We start from the raw sequence: 24,596 nt of genomic DNA, 5'->3' as shown, positions 1-24,596 counted from the left end.
TACCACACTTTACTAAGTTACAGTTCAACTACAGTAGTTGACCGTGTGCCTGTTTTTAGCACAACAGTCACTTTTGGTTCCCGCAGCTAATACCATCTCCTCTGCAGTCACTCCAAAAATGTTTCTTCTCCAGTACTCACAAAATGAGTTCATGTCCCTACGCATGAATTGCCAATATAATTTATTCCAGCAACTTCCCTCCCCTTTCCCAGCAAAACAAGCTATACCATCCTCGTGTCCTAGTGCATGAGCTCTCCTCTGTCTGCCACGCGGAGTGCAGGAGAGGTTACGTTCATTAGCATTCCAGATGAGTTGCCAGTGCATACGAAGCAGTGACTAATCTCGGTGGCTTTTCTTCTGCATTCACTGCTAGGTCATTGTGGGAGGTTCCGTGCGCTGCACCATATTGTGAATTCTTGCTGTCACCCAAACTTCGGTTCTGGGGGGTTTTAATCTAGAGCAGGGAAGCAGGATGTGCTGCAGCCCACAGGCTGCTTGGCTGTCACTGCAGCTCTGCTCCTGAAGCTGTCTGCCAGCTTTCCATCTGGGACGTTCAGTTTTCAGGAGGGGTTTCAACCGCTTCCAGTCTTTAATAGCTCTCGCACCCCAGAAGCGTTCCCCAGCAGCTTGGATTTTCATTTTGTTTCCCACGTTTAATCCCACCATCTGCAGAGCAGCTCCCTTTGGCTTTCTGTGTCTCTGTAGGGCCAAGTGTTGCTACGGGGAGGTACTGAATGACTCCCCCCACTACTTATTTTCCAGTAGGTATTCCCACTTTGTTACTGGTTGGGCTGCGTTTCTTTAAGTCTCTGCGTTTTTACCTGCAAGCTACTAATTGACATCCTGCTCACTTCACCTGTTCATTGCCTGCATCTTAGTGCATGTTCTCTTGGGGTTATTTCGCTTTTCAGATGCATTAGGTTGCATTATTCTCCCTAGCTGAGCTGTTTCTTCCTTGCCACAGATGAGCAGTTCTGCTCACAAGAGGCCTGGACCCAGACTCAATGTTTAATGCGGGGCCAACCTCCCATGTAGAAAGGGATTATGACACTTGTTCCTTCCCTGGCCTTTTTAGCCCCCCCCCCCCCCCCAATCAGATTTGGAGACACAAGTGTCTCCAATAAAGACGGTCACTCTGCTTTTTAGCCAAAAATATGAGAAAATGGTAGTAAACTAGCCCTTCCTGGGTAGTGGGCTGTATTCTTGTGATATGAATTCAACCACAACACCTAGGTCTGATGTTTCCTGGCTGGTTCTTCTCTTTGCCTTACTTTGATGCTCTGTGTAGTTCATCAGGTGCACCCTGGGGTTGGCAGTGGCAGCTCAGGAGAAAAAGTAAATAAAAAAAACCAGCACCATTATTTTATTTTTTCTGCCTCTTGCTTGGCCTTCTGAAGGCCTAAAAGCTCCAAGAAGTGCTAGGAGAGTCAGCTGAACTATAAAAGAGCAAAATCAAGAAGCCGAACTTGAAAACCTACAGCGCTGCTGTTCCCATAATGTGCAGAAATACCTTTGTGCAGGTTGTTAGCTGCTGGGGCAGCATTTAGGCATGTGGGATAACCTGATTAGAGAATCAAAGAAAACCCTGTTAGCTCCACAGGCCAAATCCTGCCTTACAGCAACCCGATGTCAAATGGGCGTGAATCAAGGAAGCTTTCCCTTTGGCATCTTGTGGTAACACCTTGAAGAGAAGGGTTCGAGCCAGGGTTCTAGCAGGGAAAAGGCTTAAGCAAATATACTCCCAGACAGGGAGTGAGCTGTAGTCTGAAACTAATGACTTTGTTTTTCCTCGCTGGTACAGACTTGGAAGGATGAAAAGAATAAATTTCTCAGGTCTGATTTTCGGATTGTATAGGTTTAATCAGCAGTTGGTTAATTTAAAATGCTTGTCGTGTTTGGCTGTGAGAATGTCAAACAGCGTGACTGAGCTGAGATTTGGGAGCAGAAGACTTGTTTCTGAAGGCATAATCCAGAAACGTGGTTACCTGCCGTCCTGGTCACTGCAAAACTCCTACCACAGCCAGCACAGCATGAGATGTCAGACAAGGTGATTGCAATTATCCCCTTGAAGTCTTAACTCTCTCTGAAATGTGTGAGTAGGAGCTGTATTAGGTCTGTAGTGAGAGCAGTTCCAGGCAACACTGTTTGGTGTTAAATCCCTTTGTGGGACGGGTTGCAGCTACTGGTTTGTGCTCTGCTCACAGCACCATATAGATTGTGCTCACTTTTGCTGTCTGGAGACCAGGCAAACTGCTTAGCAGAGCAGCTCCTGGATACATCGGTAAGCCATGGAACTCCAGGTTGTGGGTGCTCAGTGTTTATCAGAGTTCAGAAAGCCATCAGGAAACTCCATGGGAGGACCATCCACTCAAGGCTATTGAGCACAGAGAAGTTGAGCTCTGGCTTAGGAAGTCCTTAAGCCAGAAATCACTGGAGGCTGGGAGCACATCCTCAGCAATTACTGTGTTTGTCCTGATTTCATTTGCCCTTGGCCTCTGTTGCTGGCAACCGTTGGAAACGAGGCAAGCAGTGACTTGGTGAGGCAAATGCTCCGTACCTGTACGTATTCAGAAGTTGTCATAGATGCCTTACGAGTGGCACAATCTTCCCTCAGCATCTGCAGATACACAGCATTCCTTCCTTGGCAGTACAGAGAGCAGCAGGGATGTGGACTGAGATGATGTGATCTGCTTATGCAAAGCGAAATGGTAATTCTGCCAGGTTATTCCTCCAAGGAGAAAATTATTGACCTTGCTTTTTCTGGCATACCAGCTACTGTTATAATGATGATGATGGTGACAGTAACCAGACAGAAAGGCCAGCAATAATTCTTTCCTGCCCATTATTACAAAGCATAAAGCAAAATCCAGTCTGAAACCAAGGCTAGTCTGGCTGTGCTCTCTTTACAAATGTGTTAGACAGTTCTCAAACGGGTTGAAATTCAGGACTTTTTGTATCAGGCTTTCCAAAAACAATCCTTTTGATCTTCTGATACAAACCTGTGTGTTTATATGTTTGTATCGCACTGGTGATTTGCAGCCTAGAGATAATGTCCAACAGCGTATGTGTGAGTGCAGAAGTAACCTCTCTGAGTTCCTGGGTGATTCATCTCCTGACAATACGTCTTGGCTGCACATGTAAGGACTGGATCTTACCCCTGAGAATATTGGCTCAGAGAAGCAATAACAGTGCGGTCAGTCAAAGCACTATTTTCCCTGGGAATTTTGTTGCATGAGGAAGCAGAACTTCAGCCTTCCTGTGTTTGTCAACGTGAGCTGCCTTTCAGCAGCTTTTTATATTTCTGTGCCATTATTTTTTTTCCTTTCCTTTTTTTTTACTCTCCTCATTTCTGTGTATTTCAGTCATAATCAGTATTGTAATCATAGGTGTTCTGTCTCATCCAGGATTCAAACATTGATTGGTAACATCATTTGAAATCTCTAGGGTTCATCAAGCAAGACTACTGAGTGAAATTTGCTTTCCTAAAGTCCAGTGAAATGACCCAGGGCATTGCCATAGATTTACTGGTAGCATCTATGTGTGTTGCACCCTCAAGTCATGGCATGTGCCTTTTGGGTGCTCGGTTTGAAATAGTAAATTGCCCATTGGTGGCAGAGGGGCTGGAGTGCCTCCTGGGCAACTGTTTGAAGCGCAGTTGTGTCGGTCTTTCTCTAACTGACTGTAGGGCTGAGTGAGAGATGAAATGGGATGAATCACTCAATGCAGCCCACTTGAAAGGTGTTTTTTTGGCTCTAGTGCTTCAGGAGCAGGCCGGTACATCAAACTTGTGAGGCAAAAGAGCATGGCTTTGGAGCGGGCATTTCAGAGTCATCTCAGACACGGGGGGGATAGAGATAAGTGATCACGAGGTCATCCTGAACAGTCTTTGTGGTGCTTTTGTTGTGGACACTGTTTTGTTTTCTCCCCAGACTCATCACTAGTTTCCCTCCTGGGAGAAGAAGATTAAGATTTACAAACAAGGCAGATAAAGGTTCTTTATGGGATGTGTATTTGCAGAACAGTTAAGGCGTCTCTGTACAGCCCCAGGAGTGTGAGTTTCAGCTTTGCACTGCACATCATGGAGGTTGTCTCTGATAACTCAGCTGCAAAAGGTCATCCAGGTTGGGCAGTATGGAGGCAAAGCATCCAGGAGCATGGGCTGCATAACTCTCATGTGTTCTTGGCTATAGAAGCTGCAGTGTCTCGGATACACCCACCTGATGGTAAATGTCTTGCTGAGATGACGCTCACGTCTGGTTGTGTATGTTTGGTTTGCAGAACACACTGGAGCAATGCAGTGTCTGTGCGAAGCCCATCATGGAAAGGATTCTCCGAGCCACTGGGAAGGCCTACCATCCCCACTGCTTCACCTGTGTGATGTGCCATCGCAGCCTGGATGGGATCCCCTTCACTGTGGATGCCGGTGGGAACATCCACTGCATCGAGGATTTCCATAAGTACGTCCCAAGCTGCTCTCGGTGGCTTTGCTTGTCTTTCTCTTTTGTTCTTAAAAATCCTCCCTTTCTTTTTGCTGAGTGTCCAAAAAGCTCTGGACCCTCTGCCGCTTACTCTGAAGACTCTTAAGAAGTCATCAGAGCTTTGCTTCAATCAGGCATGCTTTGACAGGCAAGATTAATTGATTAGCAGCTGCTGATGCTTGATCTTGCTTAGATCTGAATTTATGAATATCCCCTGTGTTCGTCTGTTTTAAATGCTTTGCACTCACCCTGCAGCACGTGCACATTTCCCTTCCCTGGCTGTACCTGCACTTCCACATCAATGTCTCTCCCCTTTGTCTACCAAGCAATTAAGAGAGGTCCTGTGCAGTTGGACTCTGCAGGTATTTGCTTACCAGCTAGAGGGATCTAGGTGTCCACAGGATGCTCACAGTTCTTCTTGTTTCTGGTTGCTAATTAGATTTTAAAGCTGCTAAAAATACAGCCCTGGTAATAATTTATAGTGAAACCGCTATTTAAAGTAAGTTGAAAGGTATAGTTGCAAATAGCTTCTGTCATTGCCATGCTACCACCCCCATCATCACAGCTAATCTAAGGAAGACAGGTAGATATAATCAGAGCACAAATGTTTCCCCTGTATGGAAAAGACAGACACATTACACCCCTCAATTATAAGAGGAAATCAATACTGACAAATGTGAGTTTACATCTCAACCATTTATCTCTTAATTTCTAAGGGGGTAGACTTAATTAGAGCCTCGTGACATCGGTGCGTGGGCCTGAAAGCTCAAAGAAGCAGACTGACTTGACAGAAAGGGAAGCAGCCACGATCAACTCGCATGTTAAAATCCAACATGAGGATGTTCCCTGGAGCTCAGATAGGTCGGGTTAATTGACAGGTGCTGAAGTGGCTGTGTGCTGGTTTGCTTTTCTGTGTCAGAAGACGAGTAAGATAAAAATTGGTCCTGAGCAGAGGCCCAACACGGGGCTAAAGCACCAGTTATGCTCATGAAAGGTTTTCCTCCAAAGCAGGTATGATTTGGAGGCTGCTCCTTCTTCAAGTCCTTGGAGGCCTTGAGGTTCACATGCCTTCTGGAGAAAGGATGGGAGCAAGAGCTGATGTCCATCTTCAAGTCTTTTGGCAGTGAACAGATCTGGACCTCAGGGCTCTGAGAGTGGAAAATGGGATGTTATCACTCCAAGCAAAGGACATAAAATCATTGAACAAAAGGTTGAGGGAAAGATAATGGGGAGTAGCAGGAGACTTAGTGGGACATTCAGAAGGTCTTTGGCCCGGCTGCCATGCATTCAGCAGGACTTTGGCCAGCCCCTTTTTAATTGATCAGCAATGATGTTCTGGTCTGGAGGTCAAGCATTCTGCATCTTGTGTATTGTTTTGATAATAAAACGGTACCTGATGCTCATGCCATCACTTAGGTACCCCCTGAGCTTGGAGCCCCCAGGAGCACATCCACTTCCCTTGAAATCTGCAAGAGTCACTTCTGGGCCCCTGAAGTTAATATTTGGCTCATAATGAATTACCCGCAGTGGCCTGGACAGCGAAATGTTGAAGTATTTTTAAGCACTGCATTTGAGCTAAATGGCACAAGGAAGCGCCTGCATGAAGCAGCATATAATTAACTGCGATTACAGCTCCGGTCATATCCTGATCCATTTAAGTTATTTTTCAGAGTGCTCACTATCGCCACTGTTTAATTCATTTTTCTGTTAGATCGCAGCTACACAGACATCTTTCATCTGCTGCCAGTGAAATTAATATTTTTCTTTATTCCTAGTACAGATAGATTTTTTTTTTTTTTTTAAGCTAGTTAATTCTGGGGTGGTTCATGTGACAGGCTGGGTGGCAAAGTCAATCTTTCCTAGATATTTCAGAGGAGAAGGGTCTTTGATCTCCTTGTGTTCTGATGTTTGCTATAAGCATTATCCTCTGTCACTCCATAGCCCATGACCCCGTCTCTCATTAAATGGCAGCAGATTCTGTAGGTGTAAGTTTCTTTTTTCTGAGCAGAGAATTTGAAGCCAGAGAATTGGTACCAATATGTTTTGAACCAAAACAGCAAGTAATGATTCACCACAGGCTAAATGTTCCCATGCACGCCCACCTGCCTGGGAGCAGAGATCAACCCTTGTCATGGGCAGATGGGGGAGCAAAACCAGAACATACGTGAAGTAACCAGAAGTTCATGCAGTGGACAATATAAGGTGGGAAAATAAAAGGCCTGTTTTGCCTGTATTACCAAAGGCCTGTTTCACCAATCACCTGTTTTTAATATTTGATTTTTATTTTTTCCAAGAGATGCTTTTGGAGCAGATCCTGCTCATCTTTCTAACCTTAGGAACTGGATGAACTTTCTTAGAGTTAGGCTGAGGGTTGAGCCTAAGGGTTGTGGCAGTGCATAGGTGTCACGGTCATGGGTGACTCAACAGGTACTTCAGTTGTTAATTAGGGCAGGTAAAATACGCTTTGCTGACTGTCAGGTGTTCTTTAAGACCTTTCCTAATAGTCTGCAAGATGCTCTTTAATACTCTGCAAGCCTGAAATTGCATTGTAAGACTAAAGCGCTCCTTCCTGCCTTCTTTCCAAGGAGGCAGCTGTGCAAAGCTGCAAAATGTGATGTGTGCACGTGCGTATGCCATTTATACACAGGCACATATTTCTGCCTAGCTGGTGCAGTTAGCAAAAACTTTTGCTCTGAGCTTGAGAATGACTGGGGCCGTCTCTTCTTTCTTCAGGAAATTTGCACCAAGATGTTCAGTGTGTAAGGAGCCCATTATGCCGGCCCCAGGACAAGAGGAGACTGTCCGCATTGTCGCCTTGGATCGTGACTTCCATGTCCAGTGCTACCGGTGTGAGGTTAGTATTCTAATCACATGAAGGAGAGAAAGCAAAGGCTGGTATAATTTCATCGCTGCCTCATGCTATAAACACGACAGGCATACCCTATTGTAACACTGGCTCTACAATCAAATTACTTCATTGACTCCAGCATGCAAGGAATTTTTCCTCATTTATATCAGCGCAAATGAGAAGAAAATCAGGTCCCTTATTCATAACAGGTTCATTAGGAGAGCAAGAGAATGTGACTCAGTTAATTAGAGCTTAATATTTGAGAGCATCATAAATTATAGCTTGGACACAAACGTTGCTCATGTTTATGTTCTTAAAATGAAAGCTAATGTGTGTTAGAATTTGAGCAAGATTGTACAGGAAACTCAACATATGGCTCTGGGTTGAAGAATTTTAATGGACACATAAACATGATCATTCTTGTTCAGTGCAATGCTTTTTGTGCTACTTTCCTGTTAAGTTTCATTACACACTTCATATAATTTTGATGGTAAGAATCTGAAGACAGAAGAAAAATCACCTTAAAGCAATTAACATGTGAGAACAGCTGTGTTAGAGAACCTTCAAGAATTCCTCAATGCAAGTGTTACTTGCTGGATAATATATCAGCCAGATGGCAGGGTAAGAAAATGAGACCGAACGTATTTCTTATCGCAGTTGCAGGTTTTAATATCCAAGTGGAAAGAAGGATGGACTCTGGCTTAAAGATCTTGGCTAAGACTGGAGGCATCTGGTTCACTTCTCAGTCTGACACTGGCATCCAGGGTTCAGCCCATTACTTAAGCCTAGTTTTCATAAGGCATTGGGGCATTCGTACACTAAATTTTGCAGAGTCTAATTCATCATACAGCATTTCTTCATGCTGGCTGTTGAGATACCTAGGCTTCATACATGAATGTCAGGAGTAGGTGCAGTGGATAGGTGAGGACAGACACATGGCTCAGTGAAGTCCAACATAGGTCCCAAAACAGTACATTATTAGCTTGGAGCATCATCTCATGGGCAACTGAACTGCTGCGGGCTTGACCTGAAGTATTCGTGTGGATTTGCTGTTCCAGAGATTGCTGCGCTATGATCTCTGCATAATGCAGGTCTTCCCACAGGCACCGCATGTCGGTAAGACAACAAAGATGAGAGCTAGACTCCCACATCAGTGAGGTACAGAAGCCTTTTGCAATCTCTGAAAATCCTTCTGTGTTTTGGCCTTCACCTCCACGTGCCTCAACTATTTCAAGTGGAGCAATAGTTACATTCCTTTTTCTACCACTTGCTTGCCAGGTGTATTTACAAAGACAGATTTATCATGAAGAAGCATGGCCTCTAAGCAAACTGTAATCCTCTCGCTGCAGCTCCATCAGTAGTCCTTGCCCAAATGATTGCCTGATCACACACACCGTGAGGAGCAATGAGGAGTCTTCCTAGCAGCTATACTTAAGTCAGCCTGAAAATATATAGATAGAGTTCTCTGGGACAGTGCTTGGGCCTTTTTTTGGGGTTTCCACTGTTCCTGTCTCAGCGAAATCCTCCTCTCAGGCACACCCTTTTGCACCAGCAGCAATACAAACACAGGTGGCAGTTCTGGTCATGGGAGACAGGCAGGGAGTTTGCTTAGCTGTCACCCTGGAAAGGATGCTGTAGCTTTGTGGCATTAACTCTTCCAAAGGAGATTACCTGTAGTCAGATATTAGTACTGAACTTCCTTCCTGGGGATGCTTCCTTTTTTTTTTTTTATCTTTTTTTGCATTATTAAATATGTGCTTAAGTTTGATGTTTTCTTCAATGCAACGACCTTTCCTTCCTCAGAAATGTGAAGGGAGTAATCTCCTTTTATTTTCAATTGGATTAAATTCAGCAGAGAGCTTGGGAACCCATCTTCTCTGCAGCATTGTCTCTTATCAGGAAATGGCTTAATCATGAAAGACATCACGTACCTCAGCTTCTGCTTTACGCTGACTCAGGCTGGATCCTGTTACAAGGTGGAGAGTGAGGAGAGAGCTTCTTTGACTAAGAGATTCTTTGCTTAATCTTGTTCTTATTTCTTATTTACTTTGCTTTTGCTGTTTGCTTGTTTCCTAGGACTGCGGCGGCCTCCTGTCTGAAGGGGACAATCAGGGCTGTTACCCTCTGGACGGGCACATCCTTTGCAAGACCTGCAACTCGGCTCGGATCCAGGCTCTGACTGCCAAGGCCAGCACTGATCTCTGAGTATCAACTGTGACCCTCCCCAGGATGCCTTTCTGGGGGAATTGCACAAGCTTTGCATGATTTCTTTCCAGCCTAGGGTCTGAAACTCTGTTTAAAAAAAAAAAAAAAGGTAAAACTGGAAGGTGTTGGAACAAGAGGGCAGTTCTTCAGGCCACGTTCAGACTGCCTGCAATAGGCATCTAATTTAGACGTGATTCTCCAGGATGGTGGCAAGTCAGACCACCAGCTGTCTCTGCAGTTGATGCTGACAAGTGGTGATAACACCTAAGTTATCTGCCTGTAGAAGGAAGTCTGAACTGGTGAAAGGTGGCTGAGCTAGACCCTTTTCCTAAGTCATTCTGAAAACTTGATCAGCTCTCACTGAAGACAGGGGAGCTTCTCTTTGACTTTAATAGTATCTGGGTCACAGCAGAAGTAGCTCCACTGTCACAGAAGGTATGAAACCAGTATGAGAGTAGAACCAGTGCTCCTCTCATTACATCACAAACAATACAACTTCAGCCATGCTGCGCCTAAGAGTGTAGATGTGACCTTGTATATTTGGGACACAGATTTGTTGTCTGAATCTTTTGCCTTAGGCCCTTACTTGTCTCCATTCCCTTCCAGTTCTATAGTTTTTTTTCTTTTTCTTATGAAATTATATTTTGCTATTGCATAAACTTATTCAGTAGTGATGCTTCCAATTCACAAAATGAGCAATCACAGAAAGACATAAGCTTGAATACACTACACACACACACACACACACACACAGTGCTTTTGATTTACTAGAGGTATAAGTCAATCTTGTTCATTGAGAAGGTCTTTTAAGAATCTGGGGCTGGAAACACTTTTTAAAAATCCCAGTAGTTAAAAAAAAAGACTACATAGAACTGCAGTGCAGAAAGCGATGCTCAAAAACATCTTATGCCACTCATTATAGTGGGACCAATGTCAGCGCTGGTTTCTGGGTAGATATTTAAGCAGTGCAGTCTTGTTCCATTGTTTATTGCGATGGGGAGGATTTTTCTTCAACTGTAACAGGGATTGAAGCAGGCCTTGGGATAGATGTTTCTCTGATGGTAACGTGCACAATCTGGAGTTCTCATTAAAAAAGGTATCTTATTTCAACAACGGCAAAAGGACCTTTCTAAATACATGCAGTCGTTCAATTTTTATCTTTAAAAAAGTTAAAGAAGGTGTTAAACTGTTCTCTGTGCCAACCCAAAAAGCAAGCATTTTTTTCTTTCATTTTCATCCCAGCCACTTATTACTTCTCGCTGGTAAAATGTCATTGCAAAAGAGTGCTGGGCCAGGAGCAGCACTTTCATCTCCTGTCCGGAGTTAATACATATGCCAAGGTAAATAAAAAGCTGGGCACAGATAACCTTTTTTTTTTCCCCTCATGTTGATGGAGTTTTTGTGTTTTTTGTTGTTTTGTTAATTAAATAATAAATTTGCAGCTCACTCTGAGCAGCTATAATATTCTTGTTCATGAAACCCTTAATAACTCAGGTGCAAATTACATAGTGAGGGAGTAATTTTCATATCACTGAATTGACATTAATATCTTATTTGCAGATGTAATCAAAGAGAATACCTTTATTTGCACTTAACAAATTAAGAAGCAGAACTGAAACATTTGCAGGCTGATTGACCATATTAGTGACAAACTGGCACTTTTCAACAGTGTTACAAGAAATTTTTTTTCATGCACCCACTGAAAAGCAATGAGAATGCGGTGCTTTCATCTTTAATCTCTATAACAGAAGCCTGATATAATTATACCTACTAATGCTGGAAAAAAAGGAAAGTTAGATGAGCTAGGCTGGTAAGAAACAAAGAAGAAAAAAATGACATACTCACTGCAGCTCCGGCAAATGGTGCATTTCCTTTCAGTTTAGCACTAACCTTTATGGAAGAACACTGTGAACTGTAATAGCTTTAGCTGTATACAGTAAATTCAAATACAAACTGTGTAAGGAACAGAGGTTTCAGATAGGTATTTCTGTATTTTGGCAAGCTGCATTGGTGTCAGGGAAGACTCCCAAAATTCACAGCTCAAAATGAATCCTTCTTTGTAGAAGGGTGGCATCATTAAGCAATAGAAATCATTCTCCACCGTAGTGACTGTGCTGAAGCAGTTTGCCTTTTTATACTAGATTTCTACCCTGGCCTTCAAGAATTTTACTGCCTTATACGTTAACAGACTTTTTTTGCACTGTGGCTTCTGCCAGATTCCATCTGGGCTCCTGCTCCCTGAACCATGGCACGTAAGATACTTCTGAGCTCGCTTCTTTACAGGCAGTCTCCACCACCACCAGTCAAAAACCCTGGCAACTATTGAGCAAATCCAGTTTGAATTAACCCCATAGAAACAACGGAATTCAGAGCTGGGATTGCTAACACTTGTTGTATCCCTATGGAGGATTTTACATTTCTGCAGGCATGCACAGAAGAAGCCATTCATCAGGCTGCAAACACAGCTCTGAACTTCCTCCTTGTTAGCGTTAAATCAGGTGGCTGATGAGACTCTCGTAAATAACAGTGGGGTAACTGATGGAAGTGAGCTAATTTGGCCACAGTCTGCAGGCAGGCACGACTCAGGAGGACTGAAGTCCAGAGCCCCTTGGGCTTTTATGGCTCTGCCATAGGCTGGACTTGGAGCAAGTCATACGGCTTCTCATCTTCTGCACGAGGTTTCTTTACAACTTCCCAGGGATGCTATGGGAATTAAACTAATCATGGATTGGCCCAAACTACCGATTTTGGAGTTCTGTTTTCTTTTTCCAGAAAAGTTTGCTGGTATGTAGGTTTGGGATTCCAGCCCATTTCAAAGCCAAGGGCCAGCCAGGAGGTCTAGATCTGAATCTCTGTGTTATTAGGGTGCTGTGGTGAGTTGGGCTGGTGTGCAGGGAGGTGAGAGCCAAACTTTTCACACATGAAATACCCCACGGATGGAAAGCAGTTGACAAAGATTGGGCAGTGTTATATGAGGTACTGTGGCTAATTTCTCTACCTGATATATCTGGGCAAAGGTACTGTCGTGCTTTTGTTTTTACTTCTGAAACACCAAAGCCATCTGCCTGTTGGAAGGAGTGAGTGTCCAAAAAGCTCATCTTCATTTTCTCTAATGCATGTTCTTTTGGCTTCTAAAATTGCTATAAATATATTTGAAAGGTAGTGCATATATGTATGTATACATATATGTACACGTATGTACTGAGGGTCTCATCACCCACCTGTGCATGGAAATCTCCCCTCTGATGCATCAGGGTTTAATTAGGAAATGTTGGTGGAGTTATCTTACTTGAACTGTAATTAAGAACCCCTGGGATATTGCTACATCACAATATTTATCACATATTTGTAATATAACCTGACTTATCTGTTCCAAAGAAGGACTTTATTTTGCCAAAGAGGCCTTGCTTTTTTAAGGTGCACTTCTTAGCCATGATAAAAATCACTTCGTTTGTGCCTGTGGTAATGTCGAAACTGTTCCTTTCAGAAAGATTTGGAAGATCACACATCTCTGTTTGAGTCTACAGAGGTTTTGCTTGTGCTGCTTTGGCTTTTTGAGCATTTGTTGGCAAGTAGGGCCTGATCCCATGATTTGTGTGGCCAGATAGCGCCCAAGAGGGGCCAGGATCAGGTTCTAATTTAGCAAAATGCTTAAGCCCACGGGGTTTGTTTAAGCATAGGCTTAAAGCCATTGCATGGTATGACATAAGCCATGGGTGTACAGTCATTAATACCAGACTGATTCTGTATCGCCCAGTCAGGCAGATTCAAGTTGGGTAGGATGTGGGCACAAATTTCTGTCAAATGAGCTTGAACACACGATGCAGCTCCTGCGTCGCCCTCATGCTGGCTGGAGGAGGGCAAACAGGAGATGACCCAATGCAACACGTGGAGAATGGGGGGGTGAGTTATTACAAGATCAGTGCTTCGTGTCAGGTGGCTGTGGCACTTTCCCTATGTCGTAAGTAGCCCTCCAGCCAGATTTACTGTATCTTTGAACCATGGCTTTAAGTGACTACTTAAACTTTCTCCGAAAGATTGGGTTGCCTTGGTTACAGCCCAATCCTTAAGCATATCCCCAAGGTTAACACTAGTATTTTATGAATGTGATGGGTTTTTTTGTCACTTACCTTAATCATTGCCTGAACGTTGCTTTTAAAAACAGAAAGCAACACCATTGCTTTAGCATATCAGATAATGCACCTTTAATTTTTTTTTTAATATTTTAGTTTAGATTTTTATCACAGCTGCAAAACACTTGGGTAATGACTTCATCATAGAGGTGTGGGAGTAGCAAAGTGTTTATCAGAGTGAACTCTACATGATAGTGTTCAGCCTGACGGCAGGAGCAAGGCTTCCCTGAGACACAGGCCTCAAGTTGACTTTCTGCCTACCAGCAAAATGTGCCTGAGAAGAATGAGGAAAAAGTGTCTTTTAGAGAATTGGTGGCAGCTGAAGAGAGTATGCAACAAATCACACTGAAATCTCTTTGAACCTGCTCCTTCCTGCTAGGCTGTGGTGAGCCAAGCCTAGCTTAGGGCTGATAAATGCTGGGTTTATGGTATTGATCCTTTTGATTTTGAGACAGTCCGGCAAATGTGGGCTAACAGGACCCCCAGAGACAGTCTTTGAAGGAAATACTGTGTCTTCACCTTCCTTCAGTAACCGTGTTAGACACCTGATGCCTTGGCTGAGAAAGGATTTGAGTTTTTAACTGTTTTTTTTATTGATATCTGTTTCCAGCAGTCAGTTCGTCACGTTGATTTGCTATTTGTTCCCAGAGTTGTGCTGACTACATTTGATATAACTTTCAATACTGTAAGTCAGGGCTAGCAGAGGGATGTGCTGAAGAATCTCACTGTGGTGAAATTCCCAAGAGAAAACACTAGTGATGGTAATTGAGGGTTTGTTGCCAAAGGATAGCAGGAACTACTTAGAACTATCTGGAGGTTAGTAATGTACAAATTAAGAGAGCTGTGAGCAAGAACACTATTTCCAGTTAGAGCTGGTCACAATTTTTACACTAAATTATGTGATGTCAGAAGTGCCGTTTTTTAAATGAGATACTCTCTTTTCAGTGTTATCCACAACAGTTTTTCTAGCTGTTATAATTAAAACCATATTGAATTTTTATCTAAATAGATTTCAGAGTTGTTAACAAATATTTTCATTTCTCAAAAACCCATGTCTCCCTCATTTTTTGTAGTTCTTGGGTTTCTTCTGCTGGTAAATTAAAGTTTCTGTAATGGTTTTGAAAACTTTTTTGGATAAAAATTCCCTTTTTTATTTTTTTAAAGCACGTGTTCTTGGAAAATGATTCAGTATTAGGCCTGGTAAAGTAAAATTTTAAGAAAAAAAGCTTTGAAACTTTTCACAAGGTATTTTACCCCCCTATTTTTGACTGGCTTTACTAACTTTGAAGTCACTGTTTCCTTTGCCAGAACAATCCAAATAATGTGACTCTTCTTAAAATAACAGCATTACTTCTGTTGGGTTTGTTTTTCTTAAAGCCATGGACTGCTTGGCTATGGAGAGTGCCTGTGACTTTTTATGTGGCAATTGCATTTTTTTTCTTAAAATTAGTGAAAAATATAAGCACATTATTGCAGCTGCCATGAAGATCAAGAGGTACGATTGAACTTCCTCACCATTCTGGGCTTGGGAATGGCATTTCTCCTTAAACGTTTCTTGAAATATTACCTGTCTTCCTCAACATTTCAAGTTTGAGTTTGCAACAGTCAATTGCCTGTCTGGCATTTGGTGCTTCCGAGTGCTGCGAGAGAGAGAAGACTTAACACTTGTGGAATTATAAAGTTCTCCTGACATATAAAAACCCAAGAGAAAGCCATAAGCTCAGTAGGTTTCCTGATGGCCTTTGGGGAACAGCTCTCATTTCAGCTTGCAGGTTCTCTGCTGTGATTTGCAAACACTAAGCTCAAACACCTGCAGACCACTCTGGCATACGGACTCACGTGCACACGTAAGGTGGTTGTGGGGCTACAACTAAGAAATGTTTAGGCTGAAATATTAAGCACTGCTACTTATACCCCCTGGACTTTGTTCCTGGCTGTGTGTTCCTGGTCTCTTTTTGGCTTCGTGTTACGTGTATAGGCAACTATCCCATGGGCTGATCGCTGATATCAAGAGCTCTTAGTCCAAACTCTTTTTTTTTTTTTTTTTCCTGTTTTGCTGTTTGTCTACATTTCTCTTCACGCGTAGATCTTTCATAAAATGAGGAAGGAAACAAAAGCCCCAGGGGTGTCATTACCTTTACATTTCCAGGGGTTAACATCCCTCACTGGGAACATGGTGCTTGGAGGCTCTACTGCTTTGTCTCTGCCCTCCCTTTTGTCCACAAGTGGCAATCTTACCCTCTTTTTCCATTTGCTCAACATGCTCTCGTCCTTGTAGTGAAGGTGGTATGTTACTTACTTCACAGAGGTATTGCAAGGCTTAGCTAGTAGTCGGAAAAACTTTTCCAGATCTTTAATCAAGTAGTTTTGCGCATCCATAGTATCAGTGGCCTGCCATATGGATATCAAAGAAAATGATTATAATTATTGCTTTTAAAATGATTGTGAAATTGTGCCTTACTTTTTCAGTCATATTTAACCATGTAATTTAGAACCACATGATTGCAGGGACTTATCATGAAGAAATTTGTTTGAAGGATAGTTTGTTTTTAAATATTTTTTCTCCAAAAATGAATTTATTAGTTTTCCCTCTTTTATTTCTTTTCCTCCAGTTTTATTCCTTTAATATGTTTGTGTAAAAGGGCAGCCAACATTTGCATTCGTGAGAGACAGAAGATTTTATTTGGTCTTGTATGTGGAGCTTTCATTTTCTTTTATGTTCCTTCAGGAAAATTCCTCTCTGCTCGATTACTCATACTTAGATGTCTTTAAATGCAGGCTGACCAGTAAGGGTTTTTTGTTGTTGTTTAATTTAGTGCGTGGTTTGCTTTGTGTTTTTCTTTTTTAATTATCCAGATATCGGGTACTGGGGAGGCATTGCACATTAATGCAGAATGTTAATGCTAATTTTCATAGAAAAGACAAAATTAGAGTCCTTTCCCTGTCTCCAGCACAGTTTTGTTACTGTTTTGTGTACGACACTAATATTAAGCCAGGCTGTAAAGGCAGAACACTCGGTGACCTACTTCCATTCACCAGCAAGAATCCTTTGTCAGCTGACTCCTGTTTGTTTGTTCATTTTTAAATGTCGGATTACAGAATGAGCATCTCCCAAAGATGAAAGAAAACAGTGTTTTCATGTGCAGGAAATTTGGGGTTGCAGTAACAGAACATTTTCTTTGTGAATTTGGATGTCATGGTGTTTTAAAGCTCCTGCCTGCAGCCTAAATCAATTTGGCCTCTCATCCAGTTCATCTCACTGGTGCTCCTAAAAGGCTGCAGCCCTGCAAAAGCTCATGCAGCATTTTTGGCCGCTTTCCCTTGCTCCCATTTGGTACATATTTGCACAATTTAACTGAGCTTTTCTTTCTGCTGAAGGTCAGATGCAAGCGATACGAAACACTAAACTTTATAAACAAGCAAAGCCATTTTAACCACAGTGTTTTGGACAAGAATGGATTTTTAGGTGGCGCACTGTCTGCTGGCCTGTGGAGGGGGGATCCTGAGACTACATTTGACTGAAACAGGATGCAAAGCCACAAGCCTTGGTTTCTTAATAAACTACTTACTGTAATCCAGCTACACAGTTTCAGCCTCACACTTTAGAAGAAGCTTCCAGCAGCAACGCGCATACAGGCACTTTCCCTTTTCCTTGCAGAAAGTGAAACTTTCCCAACCAGTGCAAATTTAACCTATTGCATAAGATGCTGGAAGTTTGATTTTTTGGTTGTTTTTTTTTTTTTTCTTGGGATTCTTTCTGTAACCTCTATGAGCAAAGGATAAATAGCTTTTCTTTTTCCCTTCTTTTTTTTTTTTTTTGACAAGATTAGATGTTGCATATTGACGAGCTAGCATTTCAAAGGTCCATGGGGCTTTGGAACGTATTAAGAATCTCTGAAGTTTAATATTCACCACATCTTAAATATTCAGAAGGAAAAATCTGCATAAAATGGCTTTTGATAAATACGTTCTAGGCGTTCTTTCTTGCTGTCTTACACAAGCGTTGTGGGGATTGTGGCCGTGCCAGTTTTGTTCCAAAGTGTCTTTTGTTTCAGCTTATCAGGACCGTTTTGATCCCATTTGTATGCCCAGCACTTGTCCTGAAGTCTTTTATGGTTTCCACTGGAACTGTACTGCAGGCAGGTGGATGTAACCAAGGCAAAGGCGCTGCTGAGCATCCTAACTCCTGCACATCTGTCTGCCTCATTGCTCCCCTCCTGATGTACAGCCTCAACCTGCTTTTGGTGGTGCAGGTTGCTCAGCCTGGCCGGTTAGCCCAGCGGTCAGGCTTGGCTAAGATCTTTCTGGAGACATTCTTCATGCTGGTGGGGATTTGCAGGTGGAGAGGGCAAGATCCTGGATGCAGGAACAAAGCAAAGTGCCACTCAGTGCATCTCAGATCTCACAGGGCAGTTTGGGTCTTTAGTAAGAATCTCAGTAGTAAGAGAAATGTTTTTAGGAGAAATCCTTCCTTGCATCTGTTTCCCATCTCTGTTGAAAATCTGACTGAAGCTTTAGATGAGGATCAGTGATGGGCTGTGTACACTCAGATATTTTACTGTATTATCAACGCTCTCATTTGCCTTATCCTTGAAGTCCCATGGTGCATGCCATGGTGTGCAGGACAGCTTCTTTGGCCCTGTTCATCTGCAGCCTGGACTTCGTCATGCCAGCCCCTGTTAAATCAGTGCCTGGTGCTTTTTCTCAGGACAGCTCTGGCTTGGGCCAAGGGCATCTCGTGCTCCTACGCAAACAGTGGTGCTTTCATTTTTGGCTTAAAAATAATGCAGCCTTTTCAAATTCACCTTTCCCCTCTCATGTATTCCTGACGGAAGTAGGGTTTTAAATATTTCATAACATTCTTCTTTCTTCTCCTTTTTTGCCAGATGTCTTGAAAACATTGTCAGATTACAATCTGGGTGGGGGTTTTCAGGATCGATTTCCTTTCCTTCTTGATTGCGTGGTGTAGGTTTGCAATAAGTTTTTTTTTTCTTTTTTTTTTCACGTCTTACAGAACAGATGCCTTCAGTTTATGCAGAGAAAGATTGACTATGATTAGAGCTAATCCAGGATGGCAGGATTGGACCCCCACAGTGAAATCTAGAAAAGTGATTGCAAAAGTATTTTGTTTCTCCTTTATTAATTACACAGGAAGTTTCCACAGAAAGCTCATGTAACACAACTGGCCTATGTAATAAGTAGCAGGGCCTGTAATTACAGTCTGTCTTCTGATCCTATCTGTGCTCTGACTTTCTAGGCATTGCAGTTCTATTTACATGTGTCTTTGTCACCTTTTAAATTTTTGATTGGTCACTAAGGGAAGAACAGCACAAGCGGCGAGCCCTGCGGAGATCCAGCAATGAGGCATCCTCCTCCTCACGTATCTGCCTGCTTTGGGACACAGAAGAGATTTTTACCAGGCATGTAGCAAAGGGAGCGGGCTGTGCGCCAGCTGTGTATCTTTCGAGATCTCAGAGTCTTTGTAGGACTGGAAATTTGAACCTTTTACAGGTCTTAACTAGTGTACTATCCTGCAAGGGAGTTTATATATCAGCATGTCTTTGCTCCAAGCTGTTTCTACAGGATTTCGCCTTTCTTTTTGGTAAGATTCAGGATCTTATGGTTGCAAAGAGATCTTTCCAGATATGACACAAGGAGGGAGATGGCTTTTGGCAGCATTCAGAGTAGCTGAGCTACAAATGCTGATACCGATGTAAAACAACAGTAACCTGAGTGGAAGTGGAAGGCAGCGATTTACCCACAGCTCAGCACCAGGTTGACCAGCACTGAGCACCAGCAAGCAGGCCTCAAGCAGGTCAGCTCCCTGGCATGTCAGTCCTGAGGCCTGGCAATGAGGAAATGAGCTCCTTGCGAAAGTCCTTGGTGCTGGTCGCTCCCACGGTTGTCTCTTCTCTCTTTTAAAATGTGTTCTCGAGTCAGGGTAGAACTTGAGAGGGGTGTCCCCCAGTCTTTTCCTTCAAGCCATATTCCCAGCGCTATGTTTGATCAAGAGGAACAAAAGCCATTGTGCAAATACTGTTATTCTGTGCAAAAAATGTTAGCAACCCACTATGGATACATTTAATGTCCATTAAAGCGTTATGCAAATCGTCCCTTTTCTGCAGCTTGCACTGTTATTTAATTATTTTTGGTATGACTTATAAAAAAAAAAAGAAAGCACAATTATTTTTTAATTTTTTCTAACTCTACTTCTAAGAAAGTTGACGCTTTAAAGGGAAAAAAAAACTTACTTTCAAACATGGGTTTTTCAGGCTTCAAAATTAATAATTTCTACACCTGACCCAGTTCTTGCAGCTGCCAAAAAAGAAAAGAGAAAGCTATTTAAATTTCTCATAGAACCATTTATCTCTTAAAATATGCCAAGGCAATTTGAGGTGGGGGTGGAGACTCAGCTATTTATCTCAGCAGCTTGATTTTTCTCTTTATGTTTCTAACTGTCAGGGGAAAAAAACGGTAGGAAGCTATTCTTGGGCTATTATTGATGTATTGTGTTGCCATTATGCAGGATGTCTGCTTTGCTATATACGGAAGGACATTAATAATAGCCATCTCCCCTGCCCCCAGCCTCGGTTCCTCTTCGGGAAGATACGCTTTAAACTGGAGCATCTGCCCTGCTCTGACTGCTGCTCCCCCCTCCTCTTCCCACCGTTTGTTCCCAGACTAGTTTGGGGGAACAAGGCTAAAGGGAATAAGGAGACAGGTTGTATTTGCCGTTTTTCTGCTTACTTGTGTGCTTGCTCCAGGCAAGTCATTTCCATGCCATGTACCTGGCTTCCTCTTCCCTTCCCGTGTGTTGCCCCTCTTTTCATTCTAAGTTCATCAGTGAAAAAAAAAAAAAACCTTCTTGCTGTTTTTTTCTCACAGGGGCTGGCTGGCAGAACGGGCTCAGCAACAGCCCTCCGATTTGTTAATACCCAGCATTTCGTATCCAGAAATGTAGGTTTCCTCATTATTTGCCCTAAGTAGGAAAATGTATTCCCATTCCCATCCCGCCTACCCCAGGTTTAAAATATTGTTGTGAAACTATAAAGGGTCAGTCCGCTTGTTTAAAGACTCGGATGCTTGTTTTATTTTTGGTAGCAGAGTGTATGTTGAACAGGAATAGTTTGATGTTTAAAAAATAGCCCCACTTCAGCATTCCCCCGAGGTGCAGGAAGTCGTGTCTCCGCAGGTCCGTGCCAGCAGCGGGACAGCCCAGCGAGCAAGGCCGGCTTGAATTGGAAAGAGAATTGAGCAGCCCCATTTCATCTGGGAGCAGAGAGGTGAAAATAATAAACATGGCAAAGACTAAAGGTTATAATTGCTCTTTTTTTTTTTTTTAGTGGCTAAGTTTCTGCTTTTTGTGCTAATTTTGTTGTACAGAAGCTTTGCTTTTTCAGCATTTCTGGTAGTCAGGACCAAGTGCTCTTTAGTGATGTCTTTTTTTTTTTTTTAATTCAATTTCTAGCTGGGTCCTAGGCTTGATCTGATCCTTATATGGTCCAGAACCATTTTGTTTTGGGCACTGAATTAAAACAAAGTTAGGAACTCTTTAGGAAAGCACACCCAGATTTTAGGACTAGAAAATGCAATCAGAATATTTTCCAGTTCTGATACGGGGAAGTTTTCCAAATATGAAGTCTATGTGGGAGGAATGCCTTCATTTGGGAAAGTGCTCGGATTTCAAAATGAAAGGGAGATGGGCATTCATTGTAGTTCCTCATTGCTTTTATATTCTTCCTTGGTGGCAGCTGCTCAATCAAGAATGAGAAAAAAGCCACCCTCTGGCATGTTGCCTAAACTAGAGCCCAGCACCTCCTCGGCGGATGTTTGCTCCGGCTTGCCACACGGCTGTAGCCTGTTCCGTGCAGATCTAGGGCTGAGGAAATCCTCCTAATGAACCAAGGCCCACCTCATCCTCTCCATATCCAGAGCTGCTGCCTGTGCTGAGTCTGCAGCCAGTCTAGGGCTTGATCCTGTCTTTGTAGTGCAGGTATTTTGCCAGAAACAGGTGTTTTCTCTCTGCCGTTAGCTCTGGGTTTTCTGTGCAGTGATTAAGATTTGCAGGGAAGGGGAGGGGGATCCTGCTCCAATTAGGCTGCCTTTGTGCTAACGTTTCATTCAGGGCTGTGTGAGATGAGCAGCTTTACGGAAATGCACAGCCAGAGGTTGTGGTTTGTTTCAATTAGAGATGGTACCAACTGAAAGCACAGAACTGAGGCACTGCTTCACATCTGCCAGTGCATTACTGACAGCTCTGCATGGGTAGGAAGCCAATTCCACTTGGGCAAAGGGATGTTTTCTGCCTTGTCCTTTGAGCCTGATCTAGTTCTTTGATCTATCCATATAGAAGTAGTATTTCTAATGTGCCCAGTGGCCAAGTAGCTAAGCACCTGACAAGCATCTAAGCAGCACAACCAGCAAGATGGGGAGTAGGTCATTAACTGAGTTGCCTTTACAAAAAAATATATTCCACTTTCTTCACAATGTGCCTTTTCAGAGACCTGTGGTAGTCGTTCATGGGCAGCAGAGAAATAACCCTAATGCCAAGCAGGGATGAGAACCATAAGAGTGATACAGAACAGAAGCAGTAGGCGGTTAATTTTGAGCATCTGTTTGTTCTCCATTGGGATGAGCAAAGCTTGTTGTCTTGTTTACTACACCACCTTGTCTGGTAGACAACTGTTCAGCAGTGGAGGTACTAGGGTGTATCTCCTTCAACATCTCAATCTTGTCAGAGCTCCAGAGTCATTCATATCTGGAGATTTTATTTGCTTAATATTGGCTTTTATAAGGTCTCCATTATCTACTTTTTTGTACAACGTTAGAGGAGAAAATTCAAAGGTGAACCAAAGGCTGGGTGTTTGACTGGCACTACTGTGTTAAAAAGGCTGATGTGCTTTCACTTTGAATCCCCAAAAAGATGTTTTAGGAAGCTCTTTTCCAGCTGCAGTTGGAGAGGAAATGCAAGCTTTATTGGAAATGCCGCAAAGGGAAGGCTCTGATTCTGTGATTCTTTGATGCTTGGGACTGCACCGCCATGACCCCCGTTGTCCCTCTGGAAGAGTGGGGACTGAGAATCGTCCTAGGTATGGGCAGAGCAAATTCATGCTTGGATTTTCTCTTGACCTTGCTAGATAGGATATGCCTTGGTGAAAATTCAACTTTCTTAAGGGTCCTATAATTTCCCACACTGTGGTTTGTGTTCTGGACTGCCAGAGAGCCTGGAGGGCAGCCTCCAGGTGCCTTCCTTCCAGTTAGTGAAATGAGAGGCAGAGTACCGATAGTGCAGTGTCGGTAACGGCACCTTCCTGCTCAGAACCAACAGCAGAGATGTGTTGCATTTCAGAGCCTAATCCCTAACATTGGCTTTACCTGTGGGTTGACACCAGGGGGTCCGAACCACATGTGGGTCATTCCAGAAGGATTCCTCTTGGCTAAATGCCTCATGGGCTGGGAGATCTGCTTAGCTATTCCAAACTGCAAGGAGGGCATGCCCCCAGGAATGTATTCGCCCTCTGTTGCTGCTATGCTTGGGCCTATCCCTGCCAGCTGTAGACCTGTCTGCTCTAGGGTTCGCTGGTGATGATGTTTACTGGGTGGATATTAATGGGTAGTGGATGATTAGGCCAGGTTTGAGATGGTATTTCAGCTTTCTGGTAGCTGTTGGTTTAGCCCTTGAGATAGAGTGGATTTTGTGTTGTTTCCTTTGGTGCAGCTGGGAGGGGAGCGTGGCTGCTCGCCCTTCTCCTGGTTCTGCAGCAGCAGAGAGGCTCTCAGTGGCATGGGAAGCATCTTCCTTTAAATGTGAATCACTAGCCTGGGTATCTGGGCAAGAGAGGGGTGCGAGGAGGCATTCCCTGTACAAGGGATGCCTTCTGCTGCAAACTCCGTGCCTTCAGATCCTAACGAAGTAACATTACTTGAGCTTTTGGGACTGGTCTCCTGTCTGTCAGAGCATGGGGGGACCAGAGCGTTACCCCTTGCTGAGCACAAGCAGCACCCAAGTCTGTGAGGGGCCCGATCCTGCTGTCATTGGAGTTGTCACGAATCCTGCAAGTTGCTGAATGCACCTCCCGTGAGAGGCTGAGTCCCCTCCCTTCTCACTGAACCCACCAGCCCACTCAGCTCCTTCACTGACTACTTCCACAGGGCTTTGAGGGCACTCAGGAAATGCAATCAGCACCTTACAGGATCGGTCTGCTAGGTTATATATGAAGTTTTTTCTCTGGTAACTTGTGTGCATGAATTGAAAACCATTTATTCCAGTTTGTTCTGAGGACAGATACAGCATATACACATTTTCTATATTTATAAATATATATAGATATATATATTTTGTTCTCAGCTAGTTACCTCTTCTAAACTGCAATTTTCAGAGCAACCGGCGTATATTTTTTATTCAACACGTAAAATGACTTTTTACTGTAAGAGAATGAAAGCTGTTTTAAGCATGTGTTTTCTGTATTTTTATTATGCATTATCCAATTATATTGAGATGTATTTTCCTCTTTGCTCTGCTCTCTCAGTTGTTATCCTTATTTTATCAGTTATGCTTTTCTAATGTTTTGTAAGGGAAAATAAATATGCAAAATCGCCAGATGCCTTTTTTCTTTGCAGAAGAAGTATCACAAATGCTTTTTTATTACATTTTACCAATCCAATAAACTCCTTATAAATTTCATTTTTGTTTGCTAGTGTGTGAAATTATTTTTTCAAGTCGAATGGTATTTACTTTCTCCCAACCTCCACCTGCAATTATGCTTCATATCCTTCATCTTTCTCTTTCACATTCAAAATTTCACTGTGCGGTTCTTTAACATGCTTAATTCCAGAGTGAGCCTTTTTCACTGCTGGGTGATGCAAGGATGCTAGAGATATGTCACAAGAGAGGCTACACCCTGCTTTTACTGACCATCTCATACAAATTCG

General features: G+C 43.0%; 1 protein-coding gene across 13 annotated transcripts in view; it reads left to right on the top strand.

The window, feature by feature from the left end:
- Positions 1-24,348, top strand: part of LPP (LIM domain containing preferred translocation partner in lipoma) — a 336,281-nt gene extending 311,933 nt beyond the window's left edge. For all 13 annotated transcript variants that reach the window (XM_067002299.1, XM_067002298.1, XM_067002300.1 and 10 more), the window contains 3 exons: positions 4,279-4,457; positions 7,212-7,332; positions 9,403-24,348. In XM_067002299.1, the coding sequence (XP_066858400.1) occupies positions 4,279-4,457; positions 7,212-7,332; positions 9,403-9,531 (429 nt within the window). In that variant the 3' untranslated portion in view covers positions 9,532-24,348. The remainder of the gene's footprint in view (positions 1-4,278; positions 4,458-7,211; positions 7,333-9,402) is intronic.
- The last annotated feature ends 248 nt before the right edge of the window (positions 24,349-24,596 follow it).

Source organism: Anser cygnoides, chromosome 9 (assembly GCF_040182565.1).
Source record: "Anser cygnoides isolate HZ-2024a breed goose chromosome 9, Taihu_goose_T2T_genome, whole genome shotgun sequence".
Taxonomy (NCBI): Eukaryota; Metazoa; Chordata; class Aves; order Anseriformes; family Anatidae; genus Anser; species Anser cygnoides.
This window is presented reverse-complemented; position numbering and strand designations above follow the sequence as displayed.